The sequence below is a fragment of the Oncorhynchus mykiss genome, chromosome 23, assembly GCF_057628025.1.
Source record: "Oncorhynchus mykiss isolate SJ-2025 chromosome 23, ASM5762802v1, whole genome shotgun sequence".
Lineage (NCBI taxonomy): Eukaryota > Metazoa > Chordata > Actinopteri > Salmoniformes > Salmonidae > Oncorhynchus > Oncorhynchus mykiss.
This window is the reverse complement of record NC_143044.1, coordinates 3,568,779-3,589,880: the sequence shown is the minus strand read 5'-3', so window position 1 is coordinate 3,589,880 and position 21,102 is coordinate 3,568,779. Positions and strand designations below refer to the sequence as shown.

The 21,102-nt window shown below is 39.8% G+C and overlaps 1 protein-coding gene across 1 annotated transcript; it reads left to right on the top strand.

The window, feature by feature from the left end:
• The first annotated feature begins 215 nt into the window (after positions 1-215).
• LOC110502279 (homeobox protein EMX2) lies at positions 216-5,318 on the top strand. The gene is made up of 3 exons (XM_021580193.3): positions 216-1,052; positions 2,378-2,562; positions 4,142-5,318. Exons 1-3 carry the CDS (start codon positions 665-667, stop codon positions 4,313-4,315), a joined length of 747 nt encoding a protein of 248 aa, XP_021435868.1. The 5' UTR covers positions 216-664; the 3' UTR covers positions 4,316-5,318.
• Positions 5,319-21,102: the final 15,784 nt, after the last annotated feature.

Here is a 21,102-nt window from a genome sequence, read left to right as displayed (position 1 = left end):
TCTGGGTAAACACACCCAGTTCAATGGTTTGTAGGCTACATTTTACACTAAGAATTTATCACACATGTCAAAAAATGTTAAACCGAATTTTAGCACTATACTTCAACATAAAAATCAACACTGATAAACATGAAGGCCCCTTTAAGACCAACTGCCCTCAGGCCTTATCGGTAGACATAAATGCAAACGTAAGTACCTTGAGCTTTTCTACTGGTTCAGATGAGTATGTAAAATGTTCTGAAGATCTGGTTCTGAACGAATCCGTTCCGTTTTGCTCGAGTCCGCCTCTCTGTGCCTGTTCCTATTGACGCACTTAAAGACTCTTCCCTCAACCTTAAGGCGAGTAGCAGCGACCAATCACCATGCCATTACAGGCTTCAGAGGAAGCTGTTTATGTGACTCCAGCGCTAATTAGGCTCATGAACTAACAAATCGCTTGCACAACTGTGAGGAACCGATCACATCCATGGATTGTCTGGCGCAGTCGACCACCTTTATGGCTATTAATTGATTTGTTGTTACTTTGGCTTCTATTCTTGCTGCACTCTTTGCTCCAAAGTTATTTATGCTGACAAACTTTCTCGGTGTGGAGTAGTAGCCTATTTTTTACGAAGAACGCCTGCACCTCTTAAATTCTAAACTGGGGAATCTTGACTATCAAACCATGTTTCAACCTACACCGAAGAGGTGTTTTACCATAGAATCGTTGGTAGCGAAGGATAATCCTCTACCAGTTTCGAGGTCTGAGGAACCCATACGACCAGCGGCTCTGAGCTATGCAAACTCCAGCCAGATGAATCCATTTCTGAACGGGTTTCATTCCAGCGGCAGGGGCGTCTACTCTAATCCGGACTTGGTGTTTGCTGAGGCGGTCTCACATCATAACAACTCCGGTGTCCCAGTTCATTCGGTGCCTCCTCCACACGCTTTGGCTCACCCACTTTCGTCCTCGCATAGTCCGCACCCTCTTTTTGCCAGCCAGCAAAGGGACCCCTCTACTTTTTACCCATGGCTAATACATAGATATAGGTACTTGGGTCACAGATTCCAAGGTAGGTTGAGATCGCATTTGTCTCTTTGACGTATTTATTACGGATTTGTACTGTTTGTCTTTTGGGATTTTCCATAGCATTTCTCGTTAACTGTAGTTTATATAACATGTATTTACGAGGATAAAGACACGAATGCTATAGTGACGTAAATATCAGTGAGCTATCGAAATATATATTTGTGGTGTCTTGAACAAGTGTTTAAACTGTTTTTGTCTGTTATAGGCTAATTCGAACCTGGAGTAGACTACTTTCAGTAATGTAGGGCATAGTATTTCTTAAGGTGGTTACACGGGTTCACATGTATTTTGCCTGTAGCCGATAATTTACATTTTGTTGAAGAAATCGCAGTGTGGACTTAAAGTCCTTTAGCATCTAAAACATTTTATTGAAACACAATCATAACACCATACAAATCTAAATTGTAGATCTATATAATTAATTGGATTGTTATTTTTTAACAAAATTGTTGACTTTAAAAAAAAATGTTATTAATTTATTTTCTCGTTTTAAAAATGTGTGTGTTTAAACTGAGTGCAAATCAACTGAACAACATTGATAGAAGCCTGTGTCATTTATTGCAATCGTCTGTGCCATGGAATATGCTATGGGTAATATTTGTGGGCTATGTTTTTATGGCCAAAACTGCTGTTTTAAGAAATTGTACGCTATGCACTTTTAAAATCACACTATTAATTTATACGCCCCCAAATTGGACTGTCATTTGAAAACATTGTTTTATGCTGGTGCATGCACATATGTATCTGAGACGTGCAAATTATATAGTAGACCTAACTAAACGATTTATTTTAATTTGGAACGAATAATGGTTACAAGTGTCTTGTTAATAATTAAGACAAATGTAGGGTTAATGTATCCTGTGTTATTCTCCAGCATATACTTACATTAAAGCCTACCAGTGACTGTAATGTAGAAAATAAAAGTTTGAAAAGGGGTAGCCTATATGCTCCCAGAAATCTTTGCTATTGTAGACTATTATATTTTCAATGTGTAGTGTTTTTAAGATAACCAAAGACGGGATAGAATCGCCGCTTAAATAGCTACTGCATAATCCTGACGTTGCCATTTGAAGACTATAAACTGTATCAATTTGCTATTGTTTAAGTTCTTGCTGTCGAAAAAAAATCAAGGTGTTCCTGTGTCTAAATTGGTCTCGATGTTCAATTGAGTGGTGCCGTAGACTTTAGTTAAAAGTTAGAAGGCCCAAGTCTACCGTATAACCAAAATATGATCACGGCATCATCGTCTCTTTAGCCTCAGTTTGCAAGATTGTTCATAATGAATATCCCTCCCATTGTCGTTTTCAGGTAACGAAACAAGCCCGGAGAGCTTCCTTTTGCACAATGCACTGGCCAGAAAGCCCAAAAGAATTCGGACAGCTTTTTCACCTTCGCAACTTCTGCGGCTTGAGCACGCATTTGAAAAAAACCATTACGTCGTAGGTGCAGAACGAAAACAGCTTGCGCACACCCTTAGCCTCACAGAAACTCAGGTAAGAACATTTTCCCTGAATTTAATATTCACAGGTTTATCGTTAAATCCGCATCAGTTCTACTTTGAATAGGGAATGGATTTAAAATACGATCATGTCAAGTTGCATCAAACCTGACATGACCCACAGGTTACAACAATAACTGTTTTTGTGTAGACTACGGAATCTGGAATATGCTAAATTTTCTCTGAATAATTAGGCTACTTATTGGGAATTCAAAGTTCTCATTGCATAAACTATAAGTGACATTAGGGGAATTATACAAATATATATTGAAAACAGATAATATGTTGTATATTGGGGGAAACTGCACAAATGCCATACTTAGAAGGAAGGTTCCATATAGCATAGAACCAAAAATGGTCATAAGGCTTTCTTTATATATGGATGCCCTAAAACTTCTTTAGGCCTAAATAACCCTTTTGTATGGTTATTTTCACTGAACCAAATGGTTCTAGAACCCCAAAATAAACACATTTCTAAGAGTGTATGGTTAAATATAGGCCTAGACCCAATCTATCTTGCAAGATGTCCTAGACTAGGCCTAATTTAAGAATTTAAATGAAGGGGGAAAACGTTAGAAATGAAAACACAAGTTTATTCATTTTTCAAAATCACTTTTTGGATTAACGTATAACCCGCAGTTTTAGAGAGACAAATAAATGTAAAGGCTACACCATTGGCATTGAAGCTTTAGTTGGAGCAAATCCATGATCATAGGCTATAACCTCGTTTTAGGCGGGGTTGAGAGAAAAAGGTTCCCATTCAAAATGGAGGGCAATTAACCAGTTAACCATTTTATAGGATCTATGGCACGCTAAAAAGAATGAGCCGGACTCAATGAATTTTCCTGGCCATATTTAAGATCGTATTTGTGCCTATCAGCTTGCGGAACGGTCGGTGTCTTTTGTCCCAGTGTCACCACCAGCTCTTCTCTAAACGGAGGCTATTAGAGGGGAATGAGGAAGAAATGAACCATCGCCCACTTCAATTAGCTGACTGAAAGCACATTAAATGCACCTCACTTGCCAAGCTGTCGGACGAATGGCTTGTAGATATGAATATAGCCCACTGTAGCCTTTTGATATGCATTTACAAAAGGCTTAAAATTAACAGGTTTATGTATAAGAAATCTGGATTTTGACAATTGTTTGAAATTCTTATAAATTAAATTAAACATATTTATGCAATTGCATATCCATGGCCCTATTTGCGTCATGTTTTTTTTCGACCAATAGGCTTAGGGACATCAATTTCTGGTATATTGGCTTATGTTTATACTAGGCTATAACCGACATAGACCTAGAGCATGCATGCCGTTTTTTAAACTTTTATCCCATAAAGGTATGAATGGACTACCCCTACATTTGTTCATGAAATATTTTTTTTATCTTGGAAAATAACCTTACTTCTAGCCTATAATGTAAAGCCATAGCATTGGGCAAATTTTCACACGGCAATCTATGAGAGCCTATGTTTATCTTTTGCGGTTCTGCTATTTGAATTCACACTTTGCGCACATGGGTGGTTTTTGTTTAGTATTTGTGAATTTATTATAGCCTTTATTTGTTTCCCTTAGGTAAAAGTGTGGTTTCAGAACCGAAGAACCAAGTTCAAACGGCAAAAGTTGGAGGAGGAGGGTTCAGATTCGCAACAGAAGAAGAAGGGGACCCATCACATAAACCGATGGAGACTTGCAACAAAACAAGGATCGGGAAGTCCCGAGGAAATTGACGTCACTTCAGACGATTAAAATAGCCTACTAAATTGTTTGAACCTGTGACAGCCGCGTGGCGTGAAGTATGACGTGGCTAAGGATGCTGTGTACAGGGAGAGGGTTAAGCTAATGTCACATTTCGATTCTTCGGAGATCGGCAGCTGAGGGTGAGAGAATTCAGATTGGTGGCACTGCTGTCACCATGGGTCTGTCAATACGTATCAAATTGCCCAGGCGAAAGTGATCGACAGTATCGCAGTCCACTTACCTGTCCCCCTTCCACGCACCAACCCACCACTACAATCTCCCACGAACCTCCCAAAAATGAATCTCCAATTCACATTGGAAATTTGCACTTCTGAAAGTTTCTAAATATGAACGTTTCCACTCAAGATACCAAAATACAAAACTGTTTTTGTAAAACTTGAATTGCATGGACTTTCTGGTAGTTGTTATAATTTGATTATTTTTTTCAAAACACAACTTTGTTTTTACTCAATCTCAGAGATGTTGTGCTTCTTCCTTTTTACAAAGTGTGCAGTCTTTTAATTAATGATTATCGTGTTAAAGTGATTGTGCAAACAGTATGAAGTAGCAGTGCTGCGTTAGTGTTTTTAAAGAAAACACAAATGGAAATGAATTTCGAAAACTTTATAAAAGTTTATCAAACCACATATGAAGTACTTAAAGGGAAAGTATCCAAGACACTCCTTAAACCCAAGCTTTACCATGGCTCTGTTATTCTGGCCCGAGCATATTGTCAGGACTTGACCCTCCCGTGAGAGTTGCCACGAAGGACTAATGCAAGAATTGACAGCCATAGAGGCGAGAGAACTTCAAGCACTGAGCGTTTCCATGTACAGAGATAGTCCAACAAAAAGTTAATGTTTCTGTTAAACCCTCTTTTACCAGAATGTACATAATTTTGTGTTTGTGTTAAGTTTGCTACAATTTTAACACAAATTATACTTCCAAGAAGTATGTAATTGTCAATATTTTGTCAATAAAGTTTTATCAATATGTTGCGCGCAGAGTAAAAGTAGGCCTAATGGTTTTGATTTACGAGCAGCTTTCCTATCTTGACATTTTATACCCGCTGTCACCAATCACCCTATATCCTATATCTTGATTTTGGTCATACCAGTCTCTCAAGTAGCCTACACTTGAGGTAGCTCTATGACACATTTCAGAGGGAATCCAGACAATGTGGAGGCTTGTTAAAGTAATTTATAAATCATGCTATTACGAGAGAACGCAAGATTTTTTTTCTGTAGCAAGTGCATGGTTGTTTTTCCGAGAGGGGCAGCGTCTGGTCTGCTCAGGCTACAAAGAGTCCTACGAGCTTTTGTGAAAGTGCAAATCAGTTTGGGCAATTATCATGGGAGTAATATGAGGGGGAAAGGGGATGCATTGCCCAGTGGTCCACGTTAATCTCTTAATCCGTGGATCCAATGGGGTTTGGTTGGACATAATTTAGTACAATCTTACTACCCCTCAAGAAGCGATAAGAGAAGGTTGCAATGTGCAGCAAAATGGGATCTTTGTTTAATATCTTGTCTCGTACAGCCACAGATATACACACGCTCTTCCCACAAAACAGCATCAATCCATGCCTAGGCTACTCTTCTCATTTATGTGCAGCTTTATTATGCTTGTGTGGGGAAAAAAGAAAAGCATATTATAAAGAAAATGTAAAAATTGTTTTTACATCTATGTGAGACCTTTTATATAGCCTACCCCCATCGTTCATTATAAATGACTCAAAAATAACAAGGCACATAGGAAAACTATTTACACTAGTTATCTCAGAAATGTGTCAAATCCACTATGCACGATTTATGATGTGAGGTGTAGTGTTTATTTCTATAATTGTTTCACAGCTTGAAAATTAGCTTTTCGGAAGGGGGGGTGGTGTGGGGGGCTATAGGCCTATATACAAACTATATGGATGGGGAATTTAAATAGGCCCATGCACTATAACAGCAATAAAAATCTTCAGAGAATACCATTAGCTTTGAAAAAACCCTAAAAGCTTTATTACAAACCCAGCTTTGAAATAGGGGGATTAGAGGGCTGAAAGGGTCCCACAATAGTTAGAAGAAAAGGTTTCATGCTAATGAGGTTAATGCCCTTTGTATCTCCGGACTCCACAACTTCATTACTCCTATCTCGGGCAACACCGAGCGGCTCAGAGCGCGCAATCCACTCGAGCTTTTCCCTACCCTGCCTAAAGAAGGATTTGATAGCAGTCCTGTTCAAACTAGATAATTATATCTTTTCAAGTTGGAATTAAGATAAAGAAAGTGCAGTGAAGGCGGTGAGCCTTGATCCGCTGCAAACAAATTTGGCGCACTTTCTCCCTCCGCCTTGCCTCAATAGGCAGGATAGCCCCCTCATTAGGCTATGACTTGGTCTCCTTTTATTACATTTTCACTCTTTTGATTTAAACAAGCCAATATTTTGAATTTAATGGCAGATCCTTGCATTTAACGAAATTAAATAAATAACAGAACCAGATCTGTTAAAATTGACGTGTTTCCCTATGAATAGCCAAGGCCTATATCATTCACAGACCAAATTTTGTTGAATTTTTTATTTAACTACGCAAGTCAGTTAAGAACAAATTCTTATGGACAATGACGGCCTACCTCGGCCAAACCCTAACGATGCTGGGCCAATTGTGCGCCGGCCTATAGGACTCCTAATTATTGCCGGTTGTGATACAGCCAAACGAACCAGGGTCTGTAGTGACGCCTCTAGCACTGAGATTGCAGTGCTTTAGACCGCTGCGCGTCTACATTTCTATTTAACTTACAGGCCTTTATGGCACATGCTGAAATGAATGTAGCCTAGTGGCCAGAGTGTTGGGCCAGTAACCGAAAGGTTGCTAGATCGAATACCCGAGCTGACAAGGTAAAAATCTGTCGTTCTGCCCCAAACAAGGCAGTTAACCTACTGTTCCTAAGCCGTCATTGTAAATAAGAATTTGTTCTTAACTCACTTGCCTGGTTAAAAAAAAAAGTATATATATATATTAGAGTGACTATATTTGTCAAATAGGCCTAATGGATTAACACTGCATTCTATCTGGTGTCAATTTATTTTATTCAACATAGCTCTGTGTTTTTTGTGATAAAGACCATGATAAGCCTATATATTGCATAGGAGTTTGTACCTAAAGACAAACCTTCTCATTTTTATGAGGCCGACAAATGCAAGGATTTAATGATCTTTTGTTTTGACAATTTACCATGATCACTGAGGTGACAGAGTAAAGCAGAAGCCCGAGGGATAAAGTACCAATGTGCACAGAAAAGCGCACCTGTCTTGAACAAGGCAGGTCCCACTGGGCACAGACGTCAATTCAACGTCTATTCAGCGTTGTTTCAACATAATTTCATTGAAGTTAGGTGGGAAACAACGTTGATTCAACCAGTGTGTGCCCAGTGGGCTGACGTTGTTGGTATTTTTATTATACTGTTTCCTCCACTCAAACTTGCTCCGAGTCAGTGAATGTTAGGTTATGAGGTGCTAGACCTCATATATCAATCGATTACTTTCCCAAACAATCAAGCTGTGCGTAAGGGGAGTGCTGGGGACCCTGTGACCCGCTTATCTAACCTTGCGCTGCTATAGGCAGTACAGGGGCTAAAGCGTTTTTTTTTTTTGTGCCACGCTTATTAAGGACTGGGAAACGATCAATCATCAAAGCCCCATGGCTTTGGTTTCTTATTAAGTTACTTAGCCTGGTCCTCGTTTACCAGTTGCGATGTAACTGAAGCATTACGATGATCGTACCAGATGCATCGTTATTTACGAGTCAACTTGTTAAGTGTTCCCCAAACAAGCACGTACTATAACGTTCACTTAGTGATTTCAATATTATTGTAATAGCCCAGATAACTATATGTCTATTTAGCCTGTGTATATTTTAATGCTGTCATCTCGTTTTTCATTTGAAGCATAATTTTATCCTTCACTTGTTTGTAACAATTGCCTACTTTGGAAACTTTGTATTAGTAGTCAACTTCCTTCTGATGTTTTGGCAGTCACAGTCAGACACGTAGCCTAATCATCTTGATTCTATGTTTAGCGCGGATCTTCTGTGAATAAAGTGACGCGGAAGGGCAAAAAAAAAGCGGTCAGGATCACTCGTAGATGTGTGAAGGTTTTTAATAGCCACATTAATAACGAAGGTTCTAACGAAGGCTCTGGGAAATGAGGCCCTGATCATTGCTGGCTGCAAAATACTCTATGAGAAATATGGATTCTGACACCATCTGAAAGGCTTGTGCATAAGCCAAAGGTCTACTTACCTGATGTGAAATAATTATCCGTCATTTAAAAAGCGGTCATATCAAATGGCCCCAGTGACCCAAAACCCCCAATCTACAATTAGTACCTAGGCTATAATTAGCCAACGTCTGCTGAAGTCACTAATGTGAATGGTATTTGGATGGCGACCGGCGACCACTACACACCAATAACGCCACTTTCCTGCTATATCCTAAATACTGAAAACAAGTAGGCTATATCTGCAAAAACAAACACACATTAGTTGAAGCCCACTAGTTAAAACATGCAATGAGACTAATCCGCTCGTGTTAGCCCAGGCCCTGTAGTCTATTGATAACTCGCACTTTCAAATTAATCAAAATATATATTACATCACCATTAGGCACAGACGACTTTAATCATGGCTTATATCGTTCATGTTTATGATTTATGATTCCGTTTTTGAAGACTTACTTTTTTTGCTTTGCATTTAGACTACTGGTAGGCCTATGCTGTAGCGCTACATGCTTCCTTTCGTCATTCACGTTGCTTGACACCAGGTAGACCTATACAGTGCGGTGTACACAGTGTCAACTACGGCCTTTTCACGTTCTCATCTCGTATAATAAGTGTGTTTAAGTCATGTCAGAGAATAACATGTTTTTGAGCTGCGTCCCACTGTAAGAATTTGATGCCAGGACAAACTGATCTATCCTGTTTCACAAATTGCATCTGAAATTGATCCTTCAAACGGGAGAATGAACCCTAAACAATTCCCTTGGCCTTGACATAAGGTACAGTGATAAATATACAAGACTAATTAGCAATCACCATATAATCATCTTCCAAATTGCGTAATAAATTAAATTAAACATTATAGTGTCTCGGAAACAGTTTCTAATTTTATTATTAACGAGGGAGGGGCTTGCATAGGCCTATTGAGATTAGTGTTTTCCAAACACAACAATTTTCATTTTTACATGCAGAAGGCAGAGCCAATTGTAATTTAGATTGGCGGACTGCATAGTTCACTGACTTTTTCTAGTGATATTGATCGGGTGGTTTTGACACGTATTGGGGAAAAAATACCCCTTTTCGAAACATGGAGCAACAACTACAAACGGAGATTTTGATTCAACTTTACGTGCCCTTTTCAAAATAATATTTCTGAAATTTGAGTGTCAAAGGTTTCATGTTGTTATATAGTTGATATAGGGCCTAACTGAGGACACACACACACGTGAATTTATTGAGATTAATCTGGATAAGATTATATTCAATTTAGGAGACAGATACACCCTATTCATTCTAGAAGTGCAATCTATAATTTTGAACTTATTACTTTGTATGTTGGATAGGGCTATACGTTCAGCAGAGGTAAACACTTTTCAATATCACCGATTAGCCTAGCATTGACTGCCCTATATAGCTCATTAAACGACTACTATTACTGTTTCTATAGCCTTATATTTAGGCTAATATAATTCACATGTTAATTTAGAACCCCTTCCTTAAGTGCCTTACTATAAAGTAAGAAACAAGTAGTCCTGATAACCGTAAGCGCCTATTTCCCAGAGATATATGCCTATTTTACCAATCATTTACGCCTATCATTGGCTACAATTCTATTTTAGTTTCAGGATAGCATACACCTGAAAATGTTGTTTAGTGTAGTTTAGCATCTTATCCAAAGTAGCATGTTATGCTTATTTCTCTCTAACGTTCTAATAGGGCCTACTTTTATTTGGGGGGTAAGACATATCCTATGGGCGCAGGATATGGGTGCACATATGGATAGGGATCGCGTTAAATATTCAGTGCTGACCCTTATGATGTTATTGGTGCTCAAAAATGTGTTAAAACGTTCTCCATGCGGTAGCCTATTTATTAAGATTATATATCGCAAGCTATTAAGTAGTACCATATTTTTGAGAAATTCCTTTATTACAGAATAGGTCTAGACTTGTGTTTTGCTCCTTGTGTTCGCACCATTAGTTGTTTGCGAGTGTTGCCAAATACATGCATCATGATGTAATGCAGGGTTCCTGACTGTTACTGTTGTTGGAATATTATTTCTAAATAATGGAAAATTCGGGTATTCAGGAATCCCCTGTCCCCACCCCTTCCTACATGATGTTATCTATAGCCCACAGAATGAGAGAGAGAGAGAGAGAGAGAGAGAGAGAGAGAGAGAGAGGGAAGAAGCTTAGAGCAATGATGGGAGCTTTTTCAACAGAAATATGTTCTATTCTCTAACTCTAATTAGCAAACATCTGAATATTATTCTATGGAACATTGCAAATAAGCCATGTTTGACAATAGGAACACGTAACTCTTCAACTAATTTTCTCTACGTCAGTGGTGTTTAAATTATATATTCTCCGAAGGCCTAAATATTAATGACAGCAAATGCGGTGTCATTAATATTTAGCCAACCACAAGGTCAAACCCGGTTCCTAATTTGGTCAAGAGACGTCTCGAGCGCAGCAGTGACAAATGGCCCACTTTATAATTAAACATTTATATCGTGTTTCGGCAAGATGGTACTGGGAAACACCTGTAGACGTGTCTTTCGCCGTCTGTCAGGCTCCTAGGCTACAGGGCTTCTTGGCTAGAGGCCGGTGACAAACCTCGTGCGGACAGTTTCAGCATCTGCTTGAACATTGACCAGCAGAGTGCAATCACCTTGCTGACCAGGCTTAGCCTCCAGCGGACAGTGTTTTAAAGGCTTTTAACCATAGGAGGTTGGTGGCATCTTAATTAGGGAGAACGGGCTCGTGGAAAATGGCTGGAGCAGAATAAGTGTAACGGTATCAAATGCCATTCAATTCGCTCCATTCCAGGCCATTATTACGAGTCGTCTTCCCCTCAGCAGCCTCCACTGCTTTTAACACAACCTCCAGTCGCACACACAATGTTACAGGTAAGTATTATTAAGGTAAGGTTTTCATGTATTATTTTATGTGGTTTGTTGGTCAATATAGAACTCGTTTGCAATGAGTGTGTTTGTATAAATATAGCCAAGTCATGTTTGTAATGGCTTAGCGATAAAACGACCATTGTGACTTATTTAAACTTCTGTGTTAGGCCTAGAGACCTCAAAACTAAACCTTTGTTTACTGAGGTTTATGAAGTTGTAAGGTTTCACTTAACAGAGGCCCATTAGCCTACCTTGCCCTTTTTATGTCATGTTGGCCTAATCATATGTTCTCACATGTCCACAAACCCTTTAGTCAGAAAACAAATAATATCCCTATCTTCTGAAGTACTGCATTCAAAAACATTATACAGCGTACTGCAATCTGGTCTCAGAGCAAAACGTATGATATTTTACTACAATGCCACTCATTTAGTATGATATGTTACTTTACGCTAGGTTATATTACATTGGCCAAAATAGTATCCTACATCTTGATAGTTTAGCATGATATATTATGTTTGACTTCTTTAGTATGATATGCTATGTTGAACTGTTTTAGTATGATATATTACGTTTGACTGCTTTACTATGATATGCTACATTAGGTTAGGAGTTAAGGTTAGGGTTAAGGTTGGAAGTTAGGTTGAAGGGTTAGGGGAAGGGTTAGCTAAAAGTCTAAGTAGTTGCAAAGTACCTCAAAAGTAGTAAGTAGTTGCGAAGTTGACAATTAACTAAAATGCTGAAGTTGTCTGTGATGAGTATCGAACACGCAACCTTTGGCTTGCTAGACGTTCACGGTATGCACCCACCCACCCCCTACTTTTGTTTCTTCCTTAAGTAACCTAATATAACACACTAGATCACCAAAGGTATGTGGACACCCCTTCAAATTAGTAGATGCTGCTATTTTAGCCACACCCGTTACTGACAGGTGTTTAAAATCGAGCACACAGCCATGCAATCTCAAAAGACAAACATTGGCAGTAGACTGGTCTTATTGAAGAGCTCAGTGACTTCCAACAAGTCAGTTAGTCAAATTTCTGCCCTGCTAGAGCTGCCCCGATCAACTGTAAGTGCTGTTATTGTGAAGTGGAACGTATAGGAGCAACAATGGCTCAGTCACAAAGTGGTAGGCAACACAAGCTCACAGAACGGGACCAGGAAGTGCTGAAGTACGAAGCGTATAAAAATCATCTGTTCTCGGATGCAACACTCACTTCCCGAGTTCCAAACTGCCTCTGGAAGTAATGTCAGCACAATAACTGTTCATCGGGAGCTTCATAAAATGGATTTCCATGGCAGAGCAGCTGCATACAATTCTAAGATCACCTTGCGCAGTGCCAAGCATCGGCTGGAGTGTTGTAAAGCTCGCCGCCATTGGAGTGATGAATCACGCTTCTCCATCAGGTAGTCTGACGGATGAATCTGGGTTTGGCGGATGCCAGGAGAACACTACCTTCCCCAATGCAGAGTGCCAACTGTAAAGTTTGGTGGAGGAGGAAAAAATGGTCTGGGGCTGTTTTTCATGGTTCAGGCTCCTTAGTTCCAGTGAAGGGAAATCTTAACGCTACAGCATACATTCTAGACTATTTTGTGCTTCCAACTTTGTGGCAACTGTTTTAGCATGATAATGCCCCCGTGCACAAAGCGAGGGCCATACGGAAATGGTTTGTCAAGATCGGTGTGGAAGAGCTTGGCCGGCCTGCACAGAGCCCTGACCTCAACCCCATTGAACATCTATGGGATGAATTGGAACGACGGCTGCGAGCCAGGCCTAATCGCCCAACATCAGTGCCTGACCTCACTAATGCACATGTGGCTGAATGGAAGCAAGTCCCTGCAGCAATGTTCCAACATCTAGTGGAAAGCCTCCCCAGAAGAGTGGAGGCTGTTATAGCAGCAAAGGGGGGACCAACTCCATATTAATGCCCATGATTTTGGAATGAAATGTTCAACGAGCAGGTGTCCACATACTTTTGGTCAACTAGTGTTTACCAAATGTAACATATCATACTAATTTGAGTGTCCTGGATTTACGTAGGCCAATGTAATGTAACCTAACATCTAGTAACATATCATACTAAATGGAGTGGCACAGATTTTTAGTAAAACATAATACGTTTTGCTCGGAGACCAGGCTGCATATATCAGTAATCAACATTCCCTTCAGAGCACTAATGTGTAACATGTGGCTGGACTGTACACCTGATAAAATACTTTAGGGGCCTTGCAGTTAGGAAAATCCTCAATTCGTTCCCTAAATAAAACAAACAATGGCTTCACTAAATATATCACATGTGCAGCCAAACTATTTAATGTCTCTTGACCTAGAGTTTACTCCTCCCACATCAGGACTCAGTGTGTTTCTGTTTGCTGACAATGAACTGTCCTTCAGATGTTTAGGGCCTGTTTTACATGGCACATTAGGACAGCATGCCATGCAATAACAAAATGGAACAAATGCTTGTTGTTGTATCAGGACCCTATTCTAGCGATATTTTGGGATGGATAGAGGGCGGGAAGAGATACTCTATAACATCAACATGTACCACTAAAGCAATCAGTTTCACTCACAGAGGCTGTAGGTCTACTCTTACCAAGAGCAAGGTTGCTACCTACACCCCTCCTGGAAATATTCTACTTTTTCTCCCTTACTGTTATATTTAGGGAGAGGTCTGATGGCGTAAATGCCATTTTTATTGCTTTAAAAATGTATTTTACATTTAATATGAAATTAGTAGTTAATATGCACTCATTGTAGCAAAGACTACTATAAAGTGATATAATGTCAGTATTTTTACAATAAGCCACCAAATGGTCCTCTGTGAAAGCTGAATGGCTTGGCCACTTACCTTGTCACGTTTGGATCAAGATACCACATGATCAGGTGGATAATCCAATAACAGACAGGTAATAGAAAAAGGATCATTTGTCCAGCTCTATATCATTGCTCTTAGATGCCTGGACTCCATGGGGCGTGGTCAAGAAAACCCATGATATTAGCTCACCTCCACTGCTCCTCTGCACAAATGAATGTGCGTTTCTAACAATACACTCTAAAAAGAAAAGCTTCCTGAAGTATCTTTTAGGGGTTCTTCAAATTGAAACTGTTGGGGAACCTCTACTGAAGAACCCTTTAAAAGGGAGAACATCAACACATTAACATCAACATGCCAGAGGACATACCCATTGGATTTGGGTCTCTGCTGGGAGTTTACCTCATATTTAGATTTTCTTTATTTTATTTTGACACTAAAATCATAATAAACACTGACAACTAAAATATGGCGTTATTGTTGTTATTGTTATGCATATTATTATTAACAATTATTATAGGGGAGGGGTAGTTAAAGAATGTACCACAAAATGTTCCCTCGAGGATCCATTTAAAGGGATTCTTTGAGACCCAAGTCCAATGGGTATATCCTCTGGCATGTTGATGTTAATGTGTTGATGTTCTCCGTGTCCATAGCCAGAATGAATGTGCAGTGCATGATGATTGAAGAGGTTTAGGGAGGGTGAAGTCTGTGAATCCAAAACATAGTAGTTATACAGATGATTAACAAAACATGCACACAACTGTATTCATACCTTGGTTTTGTGGTAAATGTGAATTTAGAAAAAAACTGTTTTAATAATGGTTTTCATACACATACCGTGTCCATAATGTAAAGGTCTATGGGATATTTGTTGAAGAGGTAAGGGAGGAGGATGGTAAATGTGATCTGCATAACATACCAATACCAATTGACATACCATTCATTGTATGTCTCCTTGTCTCTATACCTACAGACACAAAAGTGAGCAGTTCAGTCATCTGCACCCAATACAGCTATCCTTTAACATATTCTTAAAGTATACATATTCTTACCTCTTTGTTGATTGATATCCATGGAATTGTGTCCATTTTCTGTTTTAGAAAGATTTGCACAAATATGAAAAGATACAGGGTCATCAGAAAACAATATAAATGTACATCATACAAGGAAGGGCCTTACCTTAAATTGAGATCTTTACATTTTTCAGTTAAGTGCCTGTACCTGCTCTCCAAATGTTTCAGTGGGCAGTTAGGTTCCTGAAAGAACCCCCACCAACTAAGGAGGTTCCTCGATTAACCCCACCTCCTATGGGGTTCTTGGAAGAACCCTTTGGGTGCAATTTTCAGAGCCAAGAACCCTTGGGTTCTTTAAAGAACTTTGAGGATCTTAGAAGAACCCTTGTTGAACCCCTAATTTTTAGTGTAGACAGTCCACTTCTTCTGCTTTCAGCAGCGTATGAGGCAGCAATGTAAACGTTATTGAAGATGAATAAAATACGGTCTTTTGTAATGAGCTATTTGACTTCTGTGTGCCTCCTTTTGGGCGCTCTTCCACACGCCACTACAGTAAGCTTAGCAATTGAGATAATTTGTTTTTATTTTGAAAGTGAGGCACCCTTTATTTAACACTTTCATGGTTTGATGAGGCAAGAAATGGATATATATATATATGATATTATAATGCCTGAACCATACTATTTGAATCAAAAGTCAACAGTCAACAACCAAGCTTCAGGATTGTATCTCTAAATAAGATGTCAAATGTTTTGTAGTCTGAAGTTCATGGGAGTAAATGGGCAGGCAGGTGAATTTGAGGGCACATGTTCATGTTACTCTTCTTTTGTGCATAAAATTCAGGTTGGCAGCGTCTCCCTCTCTAAGTGATACAGGTGGTAACTTGGGCAAAGACAAGTCTCCCCCTTACTGGTGTGCAATAAGATCTAGTTCAATCAGACAGGGCTAGATCGAGATTCCTGGTTGCTCTGAGGGTATGGCTGGATAGGCGTTGGCAATATCTGGTGAAGCTGGATGTGTTGGCTGGCTATGGTTGGGATCATCACACTATTGCCGATGTGGGCTGTTGGATGTCTGGATAGGGTGGTCTATTCAAGTGAGTGAGTGGTTTTGGCTGGATTTCCCTACAGCATGAGAGACTTGTCCCAGTGTCGAGGTGGAAACGAGCAGAATCTTGGTGTTGAACTGCGTGGCCTGGATGCCCTGGGATGCTGTATGGGGTGCAGGTTGCCAATGGTTACAGGGTGATGTGTCCCCTCAGTAAGATTCAATATATGCTGTTATTTCAAGTATGACTTATTTGATGGAAACGTACCCCATTTTTACCACTTGCGTAATATTTTGGCTTTCTGAATGCAAGTATTTTGTTTACTTTGCTTTCAGAATCAAGCTTTGTGTATGCTAATTAGTTAATTTGTTTATTAGTTGAATAATTGATTTATTCAATGATTGACTCCAATGAGTACAAACACCTTGTTTCTTTTCAGCTGCCAAGGAAAGTTAATTTCAGAAATTAGTGTTCATTATTAAGAGGTATGTTAATGATTGTATACATACAACATTTTAGGTGTAGTCCACTGCTCTACTGTGCATTCTTCAGCTTCAATTATTGGTAAGGTGTTGTAGATTCTATGCATCACTATAGTTGAAACTCAGTCATTGTCACCAATGGAAATGTTATGTCATCACTCTCCTGGAGGTTTCGTTTAGTGACTGATAAGAACAGACTGTGATCTGTCTGTTAAACTAATATGTGTTTATAAGCGAGACATCTTGACAGTTGACAGATGCATTGAAGCAGCTATAATGACAGAATCCTTTCAGATCACTGTCTCCTGCAAGGTGCAGCAAGTCAATGCAAGGTCAGGGCCCATATTTTCCAAGTGTCTCAAAGCAGAAGTGCTGATCTAGAATTGCCGTTTAGATTATAATGAATAAGATTACAACATGAAGAGGGGGGGGGGGGGGGGGACTGTATCCTAGATCAGGACTCCTATTCTGAGATGCTTTATGAATCCAATAGAGAGCATTCATAAAACTACATCTCTACAGTAAATTCACAACACGTTTTCTTCCTGTTACACAACACAGCTCACATGGAAAATATTCCTTGAAATCAAGACTAGATGATTGTTGATTATTCTGATTCTAATTTCTCAATGTACTGTAGCTCCAGTGGCGGGAACTACAGTACATTGTACATTTTATTGAGCGATTGGTTGGTGGAAACGGTCATAATTTCTGTCACCAGTAAACAGCTCCAACACTCTCTCTGGCCTTCTCAATCAAACCAGTTTGGAAGTGAATGGAAATCATATTTGTACCCTGAGAGATCATTTGTAATTTGTTTGCAAATGTAAGATCCCATGTCTGTGGCAAATGAATGCAAAATGATTGATAATATCTTTAATACAGTTAAGGTAACATGTTATCTGTGATTTACATCAAGTTAATCGCAGCCCTGCAGCCGGGCCCAGGTCCACGAGGTGGCAAAAGGGGATTTAGCCCCCTCAGTTGAAACTTATACCCTCTCAGATTTAGTTTTATGTCCCTATATAAAAATAGCAAAAAAGTTCAAATGATTGAATCTGTATGTCTGCTGCGCTGTGTCAGCACAATGGACAGAGCACGCCGCGGTGTGTGTAGAGGGAGGCTATCGAAAGCCACTGGGGTGGTTAGATACAGTATGACTCCTTTGTGTTTTCATAAAAAGCGGGAAGAAACGCTTCTTATCTGTGGTAGGCTAAGTGAATAATGTGCTACGCCTCCGCCTATAATATTTGATTTTGATTTCTACGGGCAGGGTCAAGTTTACAGTTGAAGCTGCTTCACTCAACTCTGCCTCACGCTCCACCACTACAGAGTGTAGTGATCTTCGTAGATAGATGTAAAAAACGCTGGTGTTATTAGCCTTAGCCTTTTTAGCTAGCTCGAACCAGCTAGTCTGCCACTGCCACAATGAATATCATCAATTGGCTTTGCCAAAGTTCCCAAACAAAGCCAAAAGGGGAAGGATAGCGATGAGCAGCAGCATCAAACCACCGATGCCACCGCCAAGGCCAGCAGCGATGATGCTGCCGAGCTCCAGCTAGCTCCATGCGCAGAGCCTAACCACCCTTCCACAAGCGCCGCCAGGATAATGGCTCCACAGCCTGCTTCCACCTCTGTTTGTTCCTGACGATTTTGGAATAGATGAGCCAGCCCAGGTTAGTCTAGAATCCTACCCTAGCCACATATCTTCTGTCGAAAAAATGTTCATTTAATAGCAACTGGTTCATAGGAAGAGAGTGGCTGGAATACTCGTGTACTGCAGAGTTCAATATAATTCCAATGCAAGAATCGAAATGAGGCCCCTGGGTATAGCTACATATTGGTATGTTTGATCATATACAGTAAATAGATGTATTCTGTTATGGTTCTTGGCAGCCTATTGGTTTTCGTGGCTGTAAATGGAACTGTACATATTGGAAACGTGTTTATGGTGTGCTGGCATTGCTTAATTGATTACGTGGGTCGAATTTGATCCACAGAAGTGTATTGTGCCATGACAACGTGTTGTTGTACTCATTAGGGGCATGGTTTTCCATGTTTGAAGCGGGCCTATTGGTCTATTTGTTTGGCCTTTTTTTACTGTGTTTGTTTACTGTTAATGTAACTAGCCTAAATATAGATTGTGTCTTGCCTTTTTCGATCTGATATTTTGTTTACTAGGCCTACTTGGTTTTGTTCTGTTCGCATTCGCAGTTGTGTCGGTATTCTAAGCCAAACTGCTATTCAGTATTTTTGCTTGCATGCATGAATAACTAGGCAACTACTTTCAGCATTTAGTTTGCATTATATTGGTAAGATATTGGTGTGTATGGCTGCCTTCACATAGGCTGTTTGTAAATGGTGAATTACTCGGTCTATCCTGTAGCCTATATTCATTACCAAAACGTGCTTGCTTTTGTGTGTGTAGGGCGCTGTCCATTGTGCTTATACAGCGCAGCAGAGAAAGGCTACAGATTTCGTGCCAACCTGTCACTGTCTTGGAGTCTCGGCCCATGAACTTGATGTTTATTGTGGTATAGCACGGTATAAGCAGAATTCGATATAATTCCAATGCAAAAACCCCCCAAAATTGTCTGATTGTAGCTAACCCCAGTGTGATTAGGAATTACATTTAGACTATCCAAAATATGTGGGACAAGTGTTCCATAAAATATAGCCTGGAAGTAATATATATCCAAAGGATCGCTCCACCAAAATCCAGGATTTATCATGCCCTGACGTTTTGACACGACCTTAAGTTTGTAACTGTATACAGCCACATGAATCCCCTCCCTTCCCAATATAGATGACTGTGAGAAGAACACAGCCCCTAACACAGCTAGGATCAATATCTGCCTCTCAGTAGCTCGTCAAGGACACAGAAGGGTGCCTCTACTCTACCGTGTGTGTGTATGGGGTAAAGCTGAGGATGCAGCAATAGTTGATGACAGTAGGAGCTAATAGGCACCTGATGTGTTTAAAAATTAGGCTTTTTGATATACAGTAACTATGTATCTACTAATGTGACGTATAACTACAAAACCCAAATGTGAATGTAACTGTAGACCAATGTGTCAGATTATGTGACATGAAAGTAAAATGCCTCGTAGACATCTCGCACATCTGCCGATAATCTAACACATTATAGACACATTATTCTGCCGACGTATAATCCACTTGTATTATGTAATATAATGTAACAATTACAAGGACACCATTCTGCAATGGCTTAGCCATTGAGGGACATGATCTCAAGTGGCGTTTCCGAGAGGAGCCTCTAATTACTCACAAACATAACTCATTTTGAAGGTTTAGGTAAAATTATTAGTCTTTGTTGCCTGCGCTATTCTTACAATGTCTGAGAGCAACGACTTTGAAGCTTAGCTGGCATTGGTGTAGAGAGGCTCTCTTCGTTGCCATCGAAGCCAGTTGTCTTGAAAGGTTGAAAAAGGTGCTTTTCACAGCAACAAGTGGAAAGTAATTCTACTTTAACAGGTTATATCTGTCTCTGTCATCTGATCGTTAGCCCAAATTATAGGCCTTAAAAGCTGATATCCTCAAATAATTGCATGGGAATCTTAATGAAAATGATGAGCAGCAATGTATATCTGACCTCTGCAAGCATTAGTCAAATGGGTCGTTTTTTAAAAAAACAGTTAACTGAGAAACAGTTACAATATGAACACTTGATCGATTTGTGTTTTACAATAGAATTCAGGGGAAGAAAATGTCTTTCTACGTGAGATTACTTGATTTTATTGAGTACGCAATGCTCTTCTTAAAGTGTTTCTGACAGGCCTCCCTATAGGTCTATGAGTTTATAGAAGTGGTATATGAAGGCTACAGGGTCTATGTGCTTGAGGTTATTTTACATTTTAAGGTGAGGAGAGAGCAAATCAGACCACTTCACACATGAAAGGCAGTGGCTGTGTTTGATTTTCTGCACTCTTACCCTGGCTCTTGCTGTCCTTTTAGGGGACTCCAGAAGCTAGTTAAAAGGTGTTTGATTCTCACCATGAATCTAATTAGATCTCTGACTGAGGTCTTAACATTTCCGACAAAAAAAAGAGAGAACTGCACAGAGGGGAAAAAGGTGCTAAAACACCAACCCTTTTATTCCCCCCCATTGCACCTCAGCTCAACCCGCTCAGCCCATCCCCTATTGTGGAGAAAAACAAAGTCCAGTAAGCTAATGAAGTTTGTAATTAAGGAGATTCTGTCAGTCTGACTGGGTAATTAGAACATGGTTCCTCGGAGGTGTTAGCG

What these genes read in the sequence shown, in the direction of transcription:
- LOC110502279 (XM_021580193.3), top strand. Translation starts at nt 665, where the DNA reads ATGTTTCAACCTACACCGAAGAGGTGTTTTACCATAGAATCGTTGGTA. An exon ending in CTTGGGTCACAGATTCCAAG is followed by an intron (nt 1,053 to 2,377) that starts GTAGGTTGAGAT and finishes TGTCGTTTTCAG; the next exon opens with GTAACGAAACAAGCCCGGAG. An exon ending in TTAGCCTCACAGAAACTCAG is followed by an intron (nt 2,563 to 4,141) that starts GTAAGAACATTT and finishes TGTTTCCCTTAG; the next exon opens with GTAAAAGTGTGGTTTCAGAA.